The 20,544-nt window shown below is 40.7% G+C and overlaps 2 protein-coding genes and 1 long non-coding RNA gene across 3 annotated transcripts in view; 2 read left to right on the top strand and 1 right to left on the bottom strand.

Moving 5' to 3' along the window:
* The window catches only part of LOC134217620 (circadian locomoter output cycles protein kaput), a 42,388-nt gene that overhangs the window by 13,109 nt on the left and 8,735 nt on the right, over positions 1-20,544 (bottom strand). The gene's annotated exons all lie outside the window — the stretch shown is intronic.
* Positions 1,951-3,084, top strand: LOC134214000 (uncharacterized). Its single transcript, XM_062693448.1, has 2 exons — positions 1,951-2,860; positions 2,935-3,084. Exon 1 carries the CDS (start codon positions 2,029-2,031, stop codon positions 2,662-2,664), a length of 636 nt encoding a protein of 211 aa, XP_062549432.1. The 5' UTR covers positions 1,951-2,028; the 3' UTR covers positions 2,665-2,860; positions 2,935-3,084.
* Positions 10,968-12,027, top strand: LOC134213999 (uncharacterized). The gene is made up of 3 exons (XR_009979593.1): positions 10,968-11,463; positions 11,519-11,583; positions 11,644-12,027. It is a non-coding gene; the product is annotated as an uncharacterized LOC134213999 (long non-coding RNA).

Below are 20,544 nucleotides of genomic sequence, written 5' to 3'. Positions count from 1 at the left end.
CATTCATGCAGAAGGAGGCTTTGAACTCAGAAATTGGGTCTCGAACTCCTCAGAAGTGCTTCGAGGCCTGGGAGAAGGGAAGACAATCCAACCGGTACACTTCGGTAGAGTCAAAGAAAGTGGCAGTGAAAGAGTTCTAGGAATCATATGGAATCCAGATCACGATACCTTCTCATTTTCATCGGAGCACCGTGAACACCTTCAAGAATATCTGAGAGGTTCCAAAAGGCCAACAAAGAGAATAGTCCTCAGCTGCATCATGGGGTTCTTCGACCCGCTGGGGCTAGTAGCTCCCTTCACTATCCATGGGAAAATGCTGGTACAGGATCTATGGCGCACGGGGTGCGCTTGGGACGATGTAGTGAACGATGAATGCTGGACAAAATGGAAGCGCTGGATTGATCTACTTCCGAAGATAGAAGCTATACGAATTCCGCGTTGTGTTTTTGGCAACGTACAGTGGGCATCGGTTCAATCAGCGGATCTGCATATTTTTACGGATGCTAGTGAGTACGCGTATGGCTGTGTTGGTTATCTGCGAGCGGTGATCAAGGGCAATGTCCGATGTTGCTTGTTAATGTCACGCTCAAAAGTGGCGCCACTTAAACGGCAATCGATCCCACGTTTGGAGTTAATGGCCGCTGTGTTAGGTGCACGAATGCTGCACACGATCTTGGACACTCATTCAAATAAATTCCAACGATATGTTCTGTGGACTGATTCACAAACCGTTCGTAGTTGGATTTTCTCCGATCAGCATAAATTTAAGCAATTCGTGGCCTTTCGTATCGGCGAAGTTTTGGAGCTAACGAAGCCTACCGATTGGCGTTGGGTGCCTTCCAAATTGAATGGCGCAGATGTATTGACAAAGTGGGGGAGAGGTCCACCAACGGAAAGCGAAGGCGAATGGTTCACCGGACCCAAATTTCTGTTCGACCCAGAAGAACGTTGGCCCGTTCAAGCAGTTTTGTCTGAGGAAACAAGTGAAGAGGCTCGAGCCGTCGTGCTACACCACCGAAAGACATGTTTGGAAAAGGTTATCGACAGTGGAAGATTTTCTCGCTGGACACGGCTGCTTCGAAGTATGACATCGGTATTGCGTTTCATAGACAACTGTAGACGGAAGAATATCGGCCAACCGATGTTAACATCTAAGGCTACTGCTAATCAGGCACTAATGATAAAATCAAACGGACTGACGGTGTGCCAACCACTTCAACAAGAAGAACTTTCGAGGGCAGAAAATATACTGTGGAAGCTCGCTCAGAGCCAGAGTTTTCCAGATGAAGCGGCCATACTGATGAAAAACATGGAAAGTAAAAATCAGACACCAATCCGCATCGACAAATCTAGTGTTTTGTACAAATTGACGCCAATTTTAGACGAAAACGGTGTCATAAGAGTGGGTGGCAGAATGGAAGCCTCGACGTCCCTTCCATACGATGTGAAGTACCCAATCATTCTATCAAGAACACATGACATTACGAAGAAGCTGATTCTTTATTACCATGAGAAATACGGACACGCAAATCAAGAGACCGTGGTAAATGAACTTCGCCAGAAGTTTCACATTCCAAATTTACGTGTTGCAGTTAGTCATGCCGTACGAGAATGCATAAGATGTAAAATTGTGCATTGTCGCCCACATGTTCCAATGATGGGTCCTTTACCCATTCAGCGAATTACGCCGCAGATTCGTCCGTTCAGTGCTGTAGGGGTGGATTATCTTGGTCCTGTGGAAGTTTCCATAGGTCGAAGGTCCGAAAAGCGATGGATAGCACTATTTACATGTATGACAGTCAGAGCTGTACATTTGGAGGTTGCCCATTCCCTAACAACACAATCGTGTCTAATGGCAATTAGAAGGTTCATCTGTAAGCGTGGCAGCCCGGAAGAATTCTTCTCGGATAACGGACTAACTTCAAAGGGGCTAGTAAAGAGTTGCTGAAACAAATTGAAAACGGGTGTGCTGAAGCAATCACTAGTGCCACAATAAAGTGGAACTTCAATCCTCCCGGAGCACCGCATATGGGCGGAATTTGGGAGAGGATGGTGAGGTCGGTGAAGGAGGCAATGCTAGTGTTGAACGACGGGAGGAGACTAACCGACGAAGTACTATTGACTACCTTAAGTGAAGCTGAAGACATGATCAATACACGTCCCTTGACGTATAGATCACTGGAACCAACGGATGTTGAAGCCATAACTCCCAATCATTTCTTGCGTGGGGTGGTCCGCGCGGCAGACCTCAATACGAGCGGCCCAACGAAGATGGCAGAAGCGTTGAGGAACATGTACAAGCGGTCACAGTACTTGGCAGATCGCATGTGGGAGCGGTGGTATAAAGAGTACCTGCCCACCATTAATCAACGCACTAAGTGGTACGACGATTCCAAGGCTCTTCAAGTGGGTGACCTCGTATTCGTAGTAGATGGCAGAAATCGAAAGAATTGGACAAGGGGAGTCATCGAAGAAGTGTTCGCTGGAAAAGACGGGAAGATCAGACAGGCTAACGTGAGGACAGCTGGGGGAGTGTTTCGACGAGCAACGGCAAACTTAGCGGTGTTGGAAATACAGGACGGTAATTCCGAATCCTCGGAAGAACCGGATACGGAGTTACGGGCTGGGGAACTGTCAACACCACTGGGTAATATCGAGGGGTGAGTGAGAGTTGTCAGAAGTGACAGGCTATTTGTCAGATATGTGTCAGGCGAGAAAGAACATGAAGATAAAAAAAATGTAAAACAATAACAAATTAAAAGTTGAAATTAAAACGTGGATTTATTAAAGTTAAAATTAATCATTCTTGCTGTAGCTGTAAATTTAAAAGGAAATTATTGAAATTTAAACGTATGAACCTGTAAGTAAAGAAAAATTATTCAAATCCAAAATTTAAAAGAAATAGTTAACTTACTTACCTTTGTTGTTGAACAGATTGATCGCACATGAGATTATTGGAAATAAGCGGAATATTTCGAAATCAATATTTGAAAAATTAAAATAATATAAAACCGGATTATATTGTGTAAAACGTAAGTAAAGAGATACAGTTAGTTGATTAAATCTAACAGAGAAATTTAGTACTACATATTAGGAGGAAAAGCAAATCAGGATTGAAGGAGGGTTCACGAGGAATAAAAAAAGAAACTATGTACTTTGTAAGTATCAAATGAACTGCAAATTGTATTTAAAAATAATGAAATACAAACTATTTTAGTTGAGCTAACCAAAAATAATCAGGTTTGCTACAAATTGGTTCTTCAATTCCGAACAGTCCATATCTCAGGTGTTTGTCGACCGATCTGTTACATCAATATTATCAATTCAATACAAAACCGAATTAGCCGCCAGCGAATAGCTAAAATTAGTAAAAAACGAAAAAAAAAGTTTTCGATTTAAAATCAGTACTTATTTGACTGTTTTCAATAATTTAACTATTTGTACTTAAAATTGATTATATTTACAGTCAAATGGAATCATAAAGATGTTCCAAATACTGCTTTTTGTTGTTGAAACAATTCGATGAAGGTTAGAAGATGCAACATTTGATGGTGCTCTACAGACAACATGGGCGGGAGAGGGTTAACTATTTTCCAACTAGAATGAGGATTAGGCCTAGCTTAAGAGCTGCTAAATACTCGAGTAGAGTTTAAGGTGGTTTAAGTGTGCAAATGCGTGGCTCTGTGGGATTCCCAGGTCGAAGCTGTGATTTATTGTCTAACCTCGAAGATAACTGCCACGTGATTTTAAACAATAGGCCACTATTGTTATAAGTTGATCTTGATCGTTATGCTACTAGATCGCCCTGTGTCGGTGAATTCCAAATCCTTCCGATTAAACCAAATCTCGATCTAGGATAAACCAGATAACATCATGTCTTTGGTAACAAGTTAACCTGATGGCTAATTGTTCACGTCAAGCAGGTAACAAACCCGAGTTGACGTGGGTATTATTCTTGAAAATACCGTCACCTATGGTAAACCATCTTTTAGGAGCACGATTGGGTGGGAAAATCCGTTGCGTTGTTCTCGCCTTACGAAACCACCCCCGGAACCGACTCGAAGAGTGTGCCGCTCCGGCGACGAGCCAGTGGCTGCCTCCCATCTTTCGATAGTGCGAGAATCAGGAGAATTGCCATCGTCCGATCCACACGAACGTGACTTCCACCGCTACCATCGTTACGGCCCGTCAGGCCATCAACGACGTCCCGATTGAACCTGAGGCTCACCAGCACGCAGCCTATATTGAGCCAATCCACCGGCGGCAAGGCATCGTCGCGATCCGACAGGTAGATTGCCACCGTCGCCAAACATAGTCTGCTAAGCGACATGGCACGTGTAGGTCAGCACCATCGCTCCCTTATCCTACTTTGGGTAGAATTCAACGCAAACGATAGAACGTTCTGCATGGTGTTGTTTAGTTTCGAATTCTTTCAGGGTTTCTTTTAGATTGAAGAAGCTGAGTGTTCCAGAGTATCAAGCCTAACACTCGCCTTTATGCAAGAGTCTCTGGCCGGAGACGGATTGTGCATCTGCAACCTTCCTTTTTGAAAGTGGTGTTTAAGTAGTTGACGTTGAGAAACCAAACTGCCCCTTACAAATGATGGAGAACGCTTTTCTCGATTTCCGCCCGGAAGAAAATCCCCGAAGGCTTGGCCAATCACCTATCGATTCAATTCCTCAACCTTTTAGACATTGGAATAAATTCCACAGTTTTAAGCGTTGATCTAAAACAAATAAAAATATTAATGTTGAAGGAAATTAAAATTATCGTAGAACAGCCGCAAACCATAGGAAAATAATAAATAAACAGTCAGGATGATAACCTTGACAACAGTAGAGAATTAGAACAATTCAAATTTTTGTTGAAGCGTTGCTTTATTTTACTGGGTACCGAAATATTAGTACATGGAACCATAAAATAAGTACTAATTTGCTCTGACCACAACATCTTGATTATTATATCTATGATAACATATTCTAAACAGGCCCATAGATCTTTGGTGACGTGTGTAGATCTGAAGGTCATACTCCAAGGATTTCTTGGATGACCAAGAACATTTTTCATACATATATTCTATTCAAGGAACCTTTTTGTCTTTCTCGTATACTAAGGCTATATGTTCGCTCCAAAAACAAACTTTTTATAGAAGGCCCGGAGACCCATAGGGTTATATACCGATCGACTTAGATCGACGAATTGAGGTAATGTCTGTGTGTATGTGTGTATGTGTCTGTGCGCACCCACCTAAAAAAAAAGGTCACTCATTTTTCAGGCACTTATCCTTAACCGATTTACTCGCAACAAGTTGCATTCGACGCAGGATACTCTCCCATTGTTTCCTATTGAAAATTGGCCAGATCAGACTATGGGCTCAAGGGTAATGGCCAAAATACTATTTTTATAATGCATTAGAAAGGCACCATCACCGCTAGGTGGATTAATCAGGGTTTTTTATTTATTACCAGACTAAGGCCGGAGTGGCCTGTGCAGTGCATAAAAGTCTTCTCTATTCAGCACGGTCCATGGCTGCCTGTCGCCACACAGTATCGGGCCCTCATACAAATGCCGGACAAAGCCTAATATGTTGCTCGAATCTTTCACCAAAGAGTAATTTTGGGACGCAAAATTCATTTTGAGGCTAGACTAGAATAGTTATCCAACATATACAACGAGTACTTCTGGAGGCGCAAGCCTTAAGGTCTGAAGCATTAACAGCGTCCTCATTCTAACATTGAAGCAGTCAATTTTCAGCTTTGGACCAACTAGGAGAAAATCACCACACTAACCACCGGAAAGCAGATTAGAAAGAGGTTTCAATACATGATACCAGGTCGTTCTGAATTGTTCCCGAAAAAATTTTATTCACATTCTCTTTTTTCATACACATTTGTTCGGGAGATTCTTTACAGCATTAACTTCAACAAGCCACCAAAAATTAAATTTACAAGCTATATTTTGGAATCAGTTCATTTGATATATGTGTGAAATTAAAAAAATACGAGTTTTGCGGAACTAACGAAAAAAAATTTGAGGTTTTGTCCGGGTTTCCGCCATTGTGCGCCAACCACGAAGTCTGCGGAGGGTCCGCAAATCGTTCTCTACCTGATCAATCCACCTTGCTCGATGTGCACCTCGCCTTCTTGTTGCCATCGGATAGTTGTCGGGAACCATATTCACCAGATTACTGTCCGACATTCTGGCTACGTACCCGGCACACCGTAGTCTTCCGATTTTCGCGGTGTGAACGATGGATGGTTTTCCCAACAGCTGATGCAACTCGTGGTTCATTCGCCTCCCCCACGTACCGTCCGCCATCTGCACCCCACCATAGATGGTACGCAACACTTTCCTTTCAAAAACTCCCAGTGCGCGTTGGTCCTCCACGAGCATCGTCTAGGTCTCGTGTCCGTAGAGAACTACCGGTCTTATAAGCGTTTTGTAGATAGTCAGTTTGGTACGGCGGCGAACTCTATTCGATCGAAGCGTTTTGCGGAGTTCAAAGTACGTACGATTTCCTGCCATGATGATAGCTATTGGAGGTGAGTGGTGAGTGAGCCCAAATACACGAATTCTTCAACCACCTCGATTTCGTCACCACCAATACAAACTCGTGCTGGGTGGCTTACGTTGTCCTCTCTTGTGCCTCTTCCTATCAAAAGTCACTAGCTATAAAGTCTGGCGGAGTGAAATCCGTGAGATTTTCCAATCAGAAAAAATTTTTGTTAGATTTTGGCAGCCCTTAAAAAAGTTCAAGCTCTCACACGATTATTAGCTTTAATAAGTTTCTTTCACACATTTATTCGCGAAAATCAAATATAATGTTTTTCGACTAGTAAATCCCAGAACAAATTCCTTTACCTTTTTCTTTGGACTTAAGCTTTTTATATTTTTGGAATAATTTTCCAATATATTTATCAACACTATCTCAATACTCTCCATTGGTTAAAGCCCATTTGAAGCGTCATGTTCGATTGGATCCCGCAAATGACAGTTCGATTGGTGACCTGTCAGTGTCTTCGCCAGACATAATATTTAGTGACTTTATTCCTATCATATACTTTGTCTTCAATGTGTTGATGACTAGCCCAATCCGATTAGCTTCGCTTTTCAGTCTGATGTAGTAGAAGTAAGTAAGTAGGCTTCCTCCATCCTCTAAGTGCCATAATATCAATGACGTCGGTGAAACCAAATAACTGGACGGACTTCGTGAAAATCGTACCACTTGTGTCAATCCCTGCCCTTCGTATTATTCCCTCCAATGTTGAATAGCAGACACAAAAGACCATCACCTTGCCGTAGCCCTCTGCACGTTTCGAAGGGACTCGAGAATGCCCCTGAAACTCGAACTATGCACATCACCCGATCCATCGTCGTCTTGATCAACCGTATCAGTTTATCCGGAAATCCGTTTTCGTGCGTTAGTTGCCATAGCTGGTCCCGATCAATTGTATCATATGCGGCTTTGAAGTCGATAAATAGATGCCATGTGGACACGTTGTATTCGCGGCATTTCTGCAATACCTGACGGCGAATACCTGATCTGTGGTACTGCCCCACGAACTCTCTTGCGATTGGTGTTAGTCGGCGGCATAAAATTTGGGATAGTACCTTGCAGGCGGCGTTCAGTGATTGCGGGGTAGCTGCTACAATCCAGCTTATCGCCCTTTTTGTAGATGGGACACACAACACCTTCCATCCACTCCTGCGGCAGAACCTTATCTTTCCAAACCTTGGTAATGACCCAGTGCAGCGCTTTAGCCGCGGCGGACGACTCCGACGCGTGTTGTACACCGTCGAGAGTTTTGAGCGCAGACATACTGCAAAGAGGTAGTGGTCCGATCAAATATTTACACTGCGGTAACTGCGAACGTTCGTGATGTCGGAGAAGAATTTACCGTCGTTTATAACGTGGTCGATTTGGTTTTCCGTTACTTGATTAGGTGATGTCCATGTGGCCTTGTGGATATTCTTGCGGGGGAAGAAAGTGCTTCGGACTACCATTCTGCGGGAGGCTGCAAAGTTTATGCATCGTTGGCCGTTATCGTTCGATACGATATGCAGACTATCCGGTCCGATGGCCGGTCTACACATTTCCGATTTTGACGTCTCGCAGTGGGCATCCATCGTATGTGTGCTCCAGCTGTTCGTAGAACGCTTCTTTCTCGTCGTCGGGTCTCCCTTCGTGTTGCACTGCCCACACGTTGATAATGCTATAGTTGAAGAAACGGCCTTTAATCCCCAGCTTGCACATCCTTGCATTGATTGATCGCCACCCAATCACAAGTTGGCGCATCTTACCCAGCACTATGAAGCCGGTTCCCAGCTCGTTGGCCGTACCACAGCTTTGGTAGAAGGTAGCCGCTCGATGCCCGCTTTTCCACACTTTCTGTCCTGTCCAGCAAATCTCCTGCAGCGCCACGACATCGAACTTGCGGGGATGTATTTCATCGTAGCTCATCATGTCGCAACCTGCGAAACTTAGCGATTTGCAGTTTCATGTTTCAAGCTTCCAATCGTTATCCTTGATTCATCGCCTAGATCTTTGCCGTTTATATCGAGTCGTACTCGTATTATATCTTATATTGCTCGTAATTATTGGTTTTACAGGCGGCTTGTTGGGCCTGCGCAAACCTCCTGTCTCGTCGGAGGGCCATCGTGTCAGGTCTGTTTAGCGTCCCACCTAACACCAGGACTTGGGCTTGTGCGCTTTGAGCGGCACACGGTTGCTTTGGCGAAGCCCCACAACTCGCAGATGGCCTGGGGAGGGACCAGATGACCAGATCACTTCGGTGAAAAAACGGGACAAACGCACTTGCAAAACGGGACATGTAAAAAAAACCTTGTGACAAAATTCAAAAGCTTTGGAAATTTCAAAATTTATGGACTTATTTTTCATTTTACGTGTAAGAAGTTAGAGAAAATATTTAGAGTGAATCATTCACCACCATAACCTTCTATCGTTAGTTGTGGAAAAATAATAAACTTCAAATATTTCACTCTTAAAAGGGGCGCGGACAAAAACACGAAAAAACAAAAAAATACGCATTTTTTAAAATATTTTAAAAAAGTTGTGGAATTTAGAAATTTTATTTTATTCATACATTAAGGATTTTATTACTGACCAACATCAAAAACTTTTCCAATTTTAAACAATTGAAAATAAAAAAAATAGTCAAAGTACCTACTCTGCCTAAAGCAGGTCTGGGCATAAAAGAGATAAGAAAAAATAATTTAAATTCCCGATTTCCCGTGCTGAAACCCTTTTTTATGAATATAAGTGAGGGAAAATCTGCGGATAAGAATAACAAGAATCTCAACAAGGAAAGAATATTAATAAAATGTAATTTAAATTATTTCCATGAATATGGTTGGCGCATGTGAATAAATGTCAAATCTTATCAATTCACAGTCCTTTTTGATCGAAATTTATTTAAATGACTGTAGCACCTCACACCACAGGAATCTTGTCCATTGATTTTGTTCTCATGTGCTTTCCAAAAAGCCGGGACTAATTTATAGGCTGGTTTACAGCGAAATTTGCAGACAAGCTCGTGATCTCTGAACCTGCTTTAAAGTAAGTGAGGACCGAAATCCAAATAAATTTTCCCTCGATTTGAAGCTGCCTTAAACTAGATTTTGTTCAGCTGATTTATAAATAATTTTACAGTTTTTCTTAATGTTTCGAAAAGAATCAAACGATTGAAAAATATGTGGTAGAGCAGATTTGAAATAAAACGCTTACCGACATCGCTAGAAAAAATATCGAAAATGAACTCAATCTGTAAATTAGAATGTCTGTCCTTGCGCTTCATTTTATTGACGTTGAGGCGTGACCTGATTTTCAGGATATATTTGCCTACCAAGTTACCGGTTCCGTTCAATCTACTGATGAAAGTGGCCAACTTTTAATGCCTTCAGAATAAGCAAAAAAAGTCATTGAAATGGAACTGTTTGAAAAAATCTCCCGGCCGTTGTTACATGTTGTCATTAACTGTTAAAAAAATCCTTAAGAAAAGTCGGCGTAGATAGAATTCTTTTAAAAGCAAAACTAATAACATAACACATCAATTTTTTTATGGGTTTCGTCCATTTTCTTTGTATTTGGTTTAGGATTCCTGTTGAATTTGTTTGTATTCTATTGAATTTGGTTGAATAATATTTTGGAGCTCTTTGGAAGAATTAATGAAAAAACGGGGCAAATTGAGATTTTTTAGATTACGACGGGACAGCACAACAAGGTCTAAAAAACGGCTCCCATAAAAGTGAAAAAAAAATGTCCACATAACTCGAGACCTAACCAAGCAAACGTAACCAAATATGGTATATGGAGGTTTTTGAAGCAAAAAAATACTATGATGGTTCGAGATCCCTATCTTGGAGAATCGAATGATAAAACGTTTTCTTAATAAATTGCGAATCTAAAAACTAAGGAAATTATTCAATTTTAGGCAAAACGAAGTTTGTCACCTCTGCTAGCAAAAAAAAAATGTTTAAAAAATAAATGGAAATCCTCTGATTTGTTAAATTATGTTTTAAAAATACTCAACATTTTTCGGACATTTTTTGTTGCCCCTCAAATTATTATTTTTGAGTAAAAAATCCTAAGGTGGGAAGACATATTTTTTTCGAAAATGTTTGTATCGACATTAAATTTGATTGGATTTTTTCAAGCAAGCTCAGCTTTAATTTATTTCAATTTAAATGAACAGTAAGATCGATTAAATATATGTGTACTAAGGTCAACCACTCTTATATAAAAAAGTTCAAAATCATTTTTTCGAGACGACCCCCTGAAAATAAAGTTTTTTGTTCCCAGAAGCTACTGTAAAAATTTCAGCCAGATTCGTCTAGTCTAAGTAGATGCTCAACGAGCGTGAAGTTTATATGGGAAAAATCGACTAAATATATGGGAAAAGGCATACTTTCCACTTTTTTTCCTCTAGGTAGTTGTAACAGTAGGCCGTTACACGAAACAAATTTGATTTATTTTGTAAATAATATTTGAATTCTTAATTATAATTAATTGTTTTTTTTTGCACCACATCACATGGAACGACTCAAGAACAGCATAATATTTCAAGAACTACGCGCTTAAGACAAAATTAAAGGTCCGCCTACATCCATGCAATCGGTAGACACAACACCTGAGCCTCCAGAAGATTCGTTACATCTCTCGCGAGAATTAATTGATTGCCCGCGATCGAGAATCAACCGAATGTTGAATTTGGTGGAGAACCTTTGGGGATTGGGGAAAAGAACGAAGAAGCGTAACTTTATGACTACTGGTGGGAGCGAGAAGTCAGCAACTAGAGCGCGAACATGAAATCCGATTCGGAACTCTTCGCGAAAAGATGACTGTGCCCTGACTATTTAATCTGAGGGCTCCAAAATTCCATTTCACTTTGCCTGGTTAGTTCAAACGTTTCTAAAGTTTTTCCCGTGATCCGCGATTTCTCAAAAGTGAGATAAATTAAAAAAGGAGGTAGCTCAGTGAATAACAGTTTGAATTTTGCAGGATTAGCTAGTTTCCCCCAAGTGCCGATTATTCGTTATAGTGTGAGCCAAGAAAAGTTAAGAAAGGTATTGAAGTCGTGCTTAGTGATGTTGCGTTGCTCTCTTGACCCTTTATCTGTCGAACAGCCGTTCGACGGCTTTATGTTTCGGATACAGGCACCTCGTGAAACAACCGTCGTGAACATCCACCAGGCAAGCCGCCGGCCCACATCCATCGGTGGCCGAAGGGGCCGCGCCGTTCATATCGCGCCCAACATCATCCCGCATCTACGTCCACGTAAGTGAGTGATCCCACCTGTGAACCTACGTAGTGCGAACCGTAACCGGGGCCGTTTTGAATCCCCAAGCCGGTCTGCCGTCGATAAGCTTAACAGCATCGGCGGTCAAGTTTCAAGTCTTTGGACCACCACGTGATCGGGAATCAACTCACCAGCAAGACCGCTTAACGCTGTAGGTGAATTGATCAACGCGTTTCCTGCTTCTTTTCCCACGCCGGTGAACAATAGCGGTTCCCACGCTATCGGAAGCAAAGCCAAGCCGACGAACAAAGGGACCCAAGCCACGCCGTCGGACAATAGAGGAAGGTGAGCGAACAATGCCGGCCCGCCGACAATAGAATGCGGAAGCGTAAAGCGTAATTAGAACATATGCACATGTGACGTCATTGTTAGAGTGTGGAAGTGTAGGGTAGAGAGCACACAAATATAGGGGTATATCATTAGGCCTAAAGATAATAGAAATAGACAATAAAGCTAGCAATATGAAAATGATCTTGAAATTGTTATCCCTCCCCCTACTTTCCGCAATATTCTTCCCGCTGTTAATGATCATTTGAGCTCTCTCCTTTCTGCGATTCTTCGTTGTTTATTCATTGGTTGTGAATGAAACCGTTCAAGCTTTCGAGACGGTCGCCACCTAGGTACAAGTAGTGGAACTTCCGATGATGATAAATTGAACTTTATGGGATAAGTTCGTCTTTGAAACGTTGCGTTAGGGTCGTGTCAGTAATGTTCGCTCTAGTTGATGAATTTTGAGTAAGACGGACGCTAGGAAAGTGGAGTTTGCGGAATTGTTCTTGGAACCTTCCTTCGAAGGTTTCTTCCATTGGACCAACTTCGGAGTCTTAGACCGGGCAACAATTCAACATGAGCGGGAAGTCCTCTAACGAGGTGGCGCTTAAGCTTCCTGTTTGAAATCGAACAATTTTCGCGAACCCACCGTGGCGAATTTTAGGGAATTTCCGGCCGGCCACGAATGCTCGTGCGGCTATATAGTGCTGTGGTCATTCAATCCCGCTCATTAGTAACATTTACTTTACATTTATCTTTGCATTATTACGAAGAGGCTCCTGAAAACCGCGAGTGATTTTGTCAAAAAAAATATAAAAGTTATACCTAGATGAAAAAAGTTGAAAAAAAAATTACTTCCCTGAGGTAAAACGCTTCATCCAACAAATTTGCATACAAAGTCGACCGGAGAAGGTAGTGAGTCCTAATATCGTTAATTTCAGTCAATTTTAAAACTAGTATCGAACAAACCAAGTAAATGGAAACAAATCGATCCGATGTCCGATGCAATCCGATGTAGAATAGCTGGATGGCGCGTTTTCCTTTTGCTGAAAAATCAACGTTTACTCTGCATTCTATAACTTTTTCATTTTTTGATAAAACCACTCGCGGTTTTCGGGAGCCTCTTCACAATAAGATAAAGATTATAAATGTAACTAATGAGCGGGATTGAATGACTACAGCGCCACATAGAGATAAAAAAGTGAAAAGTATGCATTTTTTTCCATATATTGAGTAGATTTTTCCCATATGAACTTCAAGCTTGTTGAGCATCCACTTAGATTTGACGGATCTGGCTGAAATTTTCACAGTACCTTCTGGAAGCAAAAAACTTTATTTTCAGGGGGTATACGTCTCGAAAAAATTATTTTAATTTTTTTCATATAAGTGTGGTCCACCCTTATGTGTATGAAAACATATTTAAAATCACTCCATACTTTTACCTGTGAACAGTAGTATTTGAAACTGCCTGACAATGTTTTATTGATAATTAATAGTTTACGAAACAAGGCCCTCCTTAGCCGTGCAGTAAGACGCGCGGCTACAAAGCAAGACCATGCTGAGGGTGGCTGAGTTTGATTTCTGGTGCCGGTCTAGGCAATTTTCGTATTGGAAATTGTCTCGACTTCCCTGGGCATAAAGGTATCATCGTGTTAACCTCATGATATACGAATACAAAAATGGTAACCTGGCTAAGAAACCTCGCAGTTAATAACTATGGAAGTGCTCAAAGAACACTAAGCTGCGAGGCGGCTCTGTCCCAGTCTGGGGATGTAATGCCAATAAGAAGAAGAAGAAGAAGAAGTTTACGAAACGACTAAACGATAAAAAATTACGTAATCGCGAAGCTCTCCGAAAATGTGAGAAGAGTTGAAAATAAGAGCTTATATTCAGGATGCAAATGTTTTGTCGCGCGACTATTATACGGAATACAACTTAATGGTCAATGATGCATCTTCCACATTTCAATAACAAGCAACTTTTCAAAAATTGTAGCTTATTGGGACGAATTTTCAGAACTGGCTTTTTGTCATTTGCACGGAAAAAGTGCACTTTGTGAGAAAGGTAAATGTATTAAATTTAAATTCTTATTCGACGCACGATTTTGTACTGCAAAAGAGCAAAACGATGCACCGAATATCCACGGTTTGTTCATTTTTTAACGTAAACCTAAACGTAAACGCAAATTTTGAAGCTTTTCGAATGACGAGGAAGAGTTTGAAATTTTGCATTAACTTCACTGATTCTAGATGCATCGTTAATACCTATAATTGCATATATTGAAACTAACGGTCAAACTTTCGGATTGCTTTCCGAACACATTGTTCGCTAGTATGTTGTCGTCCTACGTCAAAAAGTAAAGTATATTTTTCATTCGTGCTAGTATTGCAAGCAATAAACAAACACACAATGTGATGAAAGCGTGATATACCATCACCGAATGATCACCCCTAACCGCCAATCGGTTCTCACAGCGGAATTGCATGATGCCCGCCGCAAATAAATCGTGTATCATATTTACCTGTCTATGATTGACACAAACAAACATTCGATGATGATAATAACGTTGCTGACGATGATTGACCCTCCACTGAAACAAGGACTATGTGTGTGGTGGATGTAAACCCACCCCATCTCATCGTGATTCAAAATTCCATGCACGCTTTACATGCGAGGCCTTTGTTGGTTTGCGAAAAATGTGGACATGTCGGTAGCCCTGGACTGTGGGTTAGGTACATGCACAAATACAGGAATGTGTGTTACACCGCGCGAAGCCATCCAGGTCTTGCCCGTTCTCAGTCAACCCAAACCCCACCCACCTTCCGCCGTGAACGAGCGATTGCATAACCGCATGAGGCGCGTGGTTTTCATCCGGAATTTGTTTGTTTGGCCGGTGTTGTGGCGCGGAGACGGCGAAGGCGGCATTCGTGATGCAATTTTTGTCCGAGTCAGGATTGATTGGAATTCATTTGCAGCGTTCATTGACTAAGTCAATCCGGTATACGCAGAACGAAATAAGGGATGATCTTTAGAAGGATTTTATTTGCGTGAAATAAAAATAGTTGCATTTACCAAAGTTGAATTACATGTACGGGAAAGGTACATGTTTCTTTCTTTTCCTTGCAGGGAAACCGTGAGTAACACCGACATCACTTTAATTATGTGAGTTTTAATATGATATATTTTTGACACACTACGTAATCATTTTTGATAATAATTCTTTGATTTTCAGTTTTAAGTCCAAAGATCCATAACTGAGCATCATTTTAAATATTATTTGTAAATTTTTTAACCTTTCATAGACTTCTAGAAGCAAGTATTGAAGAAACGAGGTTTCAATGAGAGCCGAAGAATACAACTAAATCAGAGACCGAATAATATCAACCATTTCTTATACAATCATATTATACTTTGCATAACTATATTTCACCCAAATCATAAAGAAAGTTTAGAAAATGATGTCGCCACACATAATTTTCTGAAGTTTCTTAATGGTTTCCATGATTCAACCATCGTTTATGATTTTATGTAGAGTCGATCTTTTCCATACCCAGTCGGTTCTGCTTGAAAAGGGACTGCTCCCAATTCATAATAAATAAAATTTTATCAAGAAGTATTGTCATGAGAACTCATGTTCTGATTCCTAAAGGCCAAAATAGGCCCCACCGTTTCGCTATTAATGAGGATCCATTTTTTACAAAATTGAATGTCGTATTGAACATCCATAAGCACATCGACCACAAATATTCAAAGATCTATTTCAAAATTATATTTGTTTTGAAATTCCCTCCCACCAAACGTGAGGTTTTGACTACAATCAACAACCACCACACAAGAAATTCGTTATCTCATATTGTGGCATAATGTGGACACAGTAGAAAAATCTATCCCAGTTTCCATCGTCATCATCATCACTGGCAACAGCCACCAAGCAACGGGGCGCGTTTTGTTTGCCTCCCATCTACTTCCACCCTAAGCAGGTAGCTGTATCATATTTATTCATATCACTTACAGGTGAAACACAAATACAAACTCCCCCTACAGAATGAATTGCGCCGTCAGACCGCCAGACGAGCACGAGACAGGTCAATCAATTTCAGTTGACGAGGATATTGAATCCTGGAAGTTGCGATGATTTAAGCAAACAGGATTGTTACTGAAAATATCGAGATTGTAGAAGCTAGAAAAAGTACATATTTTAGACGACTCGTCAAATTGTCAAGTTTTGGGGTTGTATTATAGTTTACCCGTGTTTTTGATTCACAGATTAAGTTAGTGTGTATGATTTTTGAAAGAAAAACTTTTTAAATGAAGAAATCCGAAGCACATTGTTCTTATCAACATAAAAATCTCAAGAGCCAACCCAATCAATAGGATGACCATTACCGGGAGAGCTTTAAATTGTTTCTATATAAATAAAACTATTGTTTCCATGAACAAGATTAGCTTACGACTTTTGGCCTTCAAAAAGAGAGATCGAGCTCAGACTGGTGTAATTTATACTGACCTATCTGTAGCCTTCGACAAGCTGAATCATGACATAGTTATTGCTAAATTGAACAGACTGGGTATCCATGGAAATCTGCTGCGAAGGTTTCACTCATATCTTACAGGACGGAAACTAACGGTTTCAATATTGGAGATAGCTTTTCCGATACCTAATGAGTAGGAGGAGGTCCGTTTATTTTCCTCCTATATTTTAACAACGAGAATTTTGTGATTAAAGAACCACGCTTATCTTACACCGTGATTGATGATTGGCGACATATCAATATCAATAACCACATACTCTGAGAAACCAGCAGCTGTTAAGACCACCAAAGACTTTGACATTGGAGCAATCAATGAAATTCAGAGAACATTCAACCGTGATTCATCATTCTACGATCATAATTTGTCACGTCAAACACTACGCCAAAGAGTCTAACCTTTTTTTTCTAGAAAATTAATTAGCTCTTTTTTAGTGGAATGTTTTCACTATCATAAGACGAGTTTAGTACAATTCCATTTAATTCCACCACCTCGTATTACTTTTACTTCATTCGAGTAGAAGCCGGAAAACGATGTTTGGCGCCATTTAGGAATTAAATACCTATGGCAGACTTCCGAGTTGTTTAAAGGGCATGTAACCCATGCAATATGGGAATTCATGATGGCCGACTTTCGGTTCGGTTTTTTTTTCGCAAACTTCTTCAAAAACTACGGAGAAATTCAATGTGAAAGGGTAAGTACCAAACAAATTGACGAGAAATTTTGCACACAAAACACACACACGCGCACACACAAAACACACATACACCACATCTTGAGGCAGCTTGGACTATGTCCAAGAGCTTTGTGACCCCTCCCCATGGCTTCTGTGAGTTAAAGAGCTGCCTAGGACGTGCTGGGATTTAGCAGTGGGCTCTGTTAAACCTCTACAACAGAGGTTCTCAAGCTGAGGTACATGTACCCCTGGGGGTACCTTCACTGGCCCAGGGGGTACCTCGGACAAGAATGCGTAATGGCAGATATATTACAATTCTAATAAAAACTTATTGATACAGATCTTATAATTGTATTTTTTCTATTCTACAGCTTTGTAATGTGCATAATATGCATGACGATCAGTAAACAAAGACTTTTGAATCCTGACCACCCCAACCAGCACAGTGTATGAAAGGGCTGTGCGAAAAAAGATCAAGAGGACAAACGACTTTCAACAAATGACTAAAACAAATGGTCAAAAAATCTTCCTGTTTAAGACATAATGTTGAACAAGATGTTTAAAATAAGCTTGAATTAAAATCTAGAATCTACCAGTTTGGAAAACTCCATTTGAGAATTTTTTCCCAAAAAAAAACTCAGTAGCTTGGTGGCAAAAGGCTTGGAAGCCTACATCTAAGTGTCTGGTAAGCCTCCTTCCAAGCAGCGTGTAAATTTATATAGATTTTAATATAAAATTGAAGCTCATGTGTTTATTTTCATGCTCAAAATATGTGCATCAAAATAAATATTAATTTACAAAATATAATCGACTGTGTCCGAAACCTGCTTTCAAAAAGCTCCGGAGCTCCTTTTCAAAAGGCTCGGATGCCTTCTTCCAAGAGGCTTGGAAGCCTCCTTTCAAGGGCCTTGGTAGTCTCCTTTCAAGATACTCGGAAGCCTCCTTTCAAGAGGATTGGAAGCCTCATTTCGAAAGGCTCGGAAGGCTCTTTTCAAAAAGGAAGCCACCTTTAAAGAGGCTCGAAAGTCTTGTTCAAGAGGCTCGGAATTCTTTTTTTAAGAGGCTTTGAAGCATCCTTCAAGATGCTCATAAACCTTCTTTGAAAAGGCTTAGAAACACCCTTTCGAGAGGCTCGGAAGTCTCCTTCCTGTGTGACCCAATTTCGCCGAACGAGCTGTCCGTTGGTGTGATCGCTAAAGTGCTGTCCGACGCCCGACGCTCGTGTTGGCCGACGAAGAAAAAGGCAAACTCATGGCCTGCTATTCACGATTTTCCAGTCCGATACTCAAATTCAATGCATGAATCCGAATTGCAAATTTTTTATTGCAATATATTTTATTGCAATTATATTGTAATATTCCCATTTTATGAACAAAGTTGTAATCCCAAACCAACATTAAAATTGCAAACATTCATATAAACTATTCAAGTTTTTTTGTCTACAATCTCTTCATCTTTAATTGCTCTGCATTGCAACTGGTTCTTGGTCTACTATTTGCGTATTCTATAGCATTTCAACAGTAATCAATTGAAAGTTATATGTATGCCTGTCATTGCATGATTACATCCCGCATAATAATTTACCGTTCTTCTACAAGTTGATATCGTTACCCATCAACATTAAGTTCTTCGGACAATAAATATATATGGTAAAACACAAACATAATCAATGTAATACAGATAAAATCTCTCCTCCTAAAATGTATGTCATAGCCACTATGGTCAAAACGTTTTCAGACTACAGTACGCTCTTCCAGAGCGTCTTGGACATCACAAGTCGAAACCGAAAAAAAAAATGTCCCAATCACGCCCTACGGGATAAAACAATAATTTTCAACCAGGACCAACCTGGTAGGATCGCCAAATGTGTGGCCAAATTCCGTCGAACGAGCTATCCGTTGGTGTGATCGCTAATGTGCTGTCTTATCAAACGTGCAACTCCGTTCGTAGCCCGACGAGGAAAAAGGCAAACTCATGGCCTGCTATTCCCTGGTCATTGTTGGCAACCGAACCGTTATACAGATGATATTTGCATATATATCATCAATGCACGCTGGAAGTGGATTACCCATTGTCTAATATATCTCACCTTCACACTTACTAGAGGTTCAGAGGCCACCTTGCAAGAAGCTCGGAAGTCCAATTCAAGAAGCTAGGAAGCCTCCTTTCCAGAGGCTCCTCTCAATCACGGAAGCCACCTTTCAAAAGGGTCGAAATTCTTATTTTAGGAGGCTCGAAAGCCTTCTTTCAAAAGGCTCGGAAGCCTCCTTTCGAGAGGCTCGAAAGTCTACTTTCCAGAGGCTTTTTATGCCTCCTTTCAAGAGGCTCGGAAGCTTCCTTTCAAGAGGATCGGCATATTATTTTAGGAGGCTAAGAAGCGTCCTTTTAAGCTGCTCAGAAGCCTCCTTTCAAAAAACTCGGAAACCTTCTTTCAAGAGGCTCGGAAGCCTCCACAAGTCCTCAAAGTTTTGTTACCGTTGAGACATTTCATCCCGAGTTTGCCAGTCCCAGTCGGTACAAATAAAAATCGATTATCGATGATATTTAATAAACATGCTAGCTGCATAAAAAAAGCCTAATGGATTGTATGTACAGGAGAAGAAATTGTAAAACTTAAAAATGTTAAAATTATTTATTATTAGCATTCACACTTTAAAAGTTATTTGAATGTATGAGCGGAAAATTGAGAAAATGTAAATCATGTAAAAACAGAATGCAGTGTATAATTAATTAAATTCAAATGTAATTAGCAACAAAAATTGTAAAAACACATATAGCACACACCCCTCGCACGCATTGCCGGATAGCAAAACGGACTGCCATATGCAAATTGATAGACTGCCACAAATGAAAGAGGATTTAAGAACAGACGTATGTACTAATACTTAGTATACGAGGAAGGCAATAAAAAAGAGCTCCTAGGGTCGGAAAGAACTACATTGGTTCCATGCAAGCTTTTCCAATCCACAACTTAAACCTTGATGGATTCTAATTGGAAGATATCAAAGTTACAACCAAGTGTTTTAAAACACGTTATCCAAGTTGTTACCGAATGTTTCTCGGTGCTCATTGAATGCAAAGATTTAGATTTGGTTTCGGTGAACAATCACTAATTGAATCAGATAGGATTGCATGAACGATTGACCAACCAAGTAGCCTCGTAACCTCATCTTCTGCACCCGCCAACCACGCTATTAGGGCCCAAAAGTGTCGGATAGAGTTCGTGAAAACGTCCAACGCCCAGCATAAGCC

The sequence above is a fragment of the Armigeres subalbatus genome, chromosome 2 (genome assembly GCF_024139115.2).
Source record: "Armigeres subalbatus isolate Guangzhou_Male chromosome 2, GZ_Asu_2, whole genome shotgun sequence".
NCBI classification, from domain to species: Eukaryota; Metazoa; Arthropoda; class Insecta; order Diptera; family Culicidae; genus Armigeres; species Armigeres subalbatus.
The sequence above is the reverse complement of the archived record's forward strand: the minus strand, read 5'-3'. Positions and strand labels throughout refer to the sequence as shown.

What these genes read in the sequence shown, in the direction of transcription:
- LOC134214000 (XM_062693448.1), top strand. Translation starts at nt 2,029, where the DNA reads ATGGGCGGAATTTGGGAGAGGATGGTGAGGTCGGTGAAGGAGGCAATG.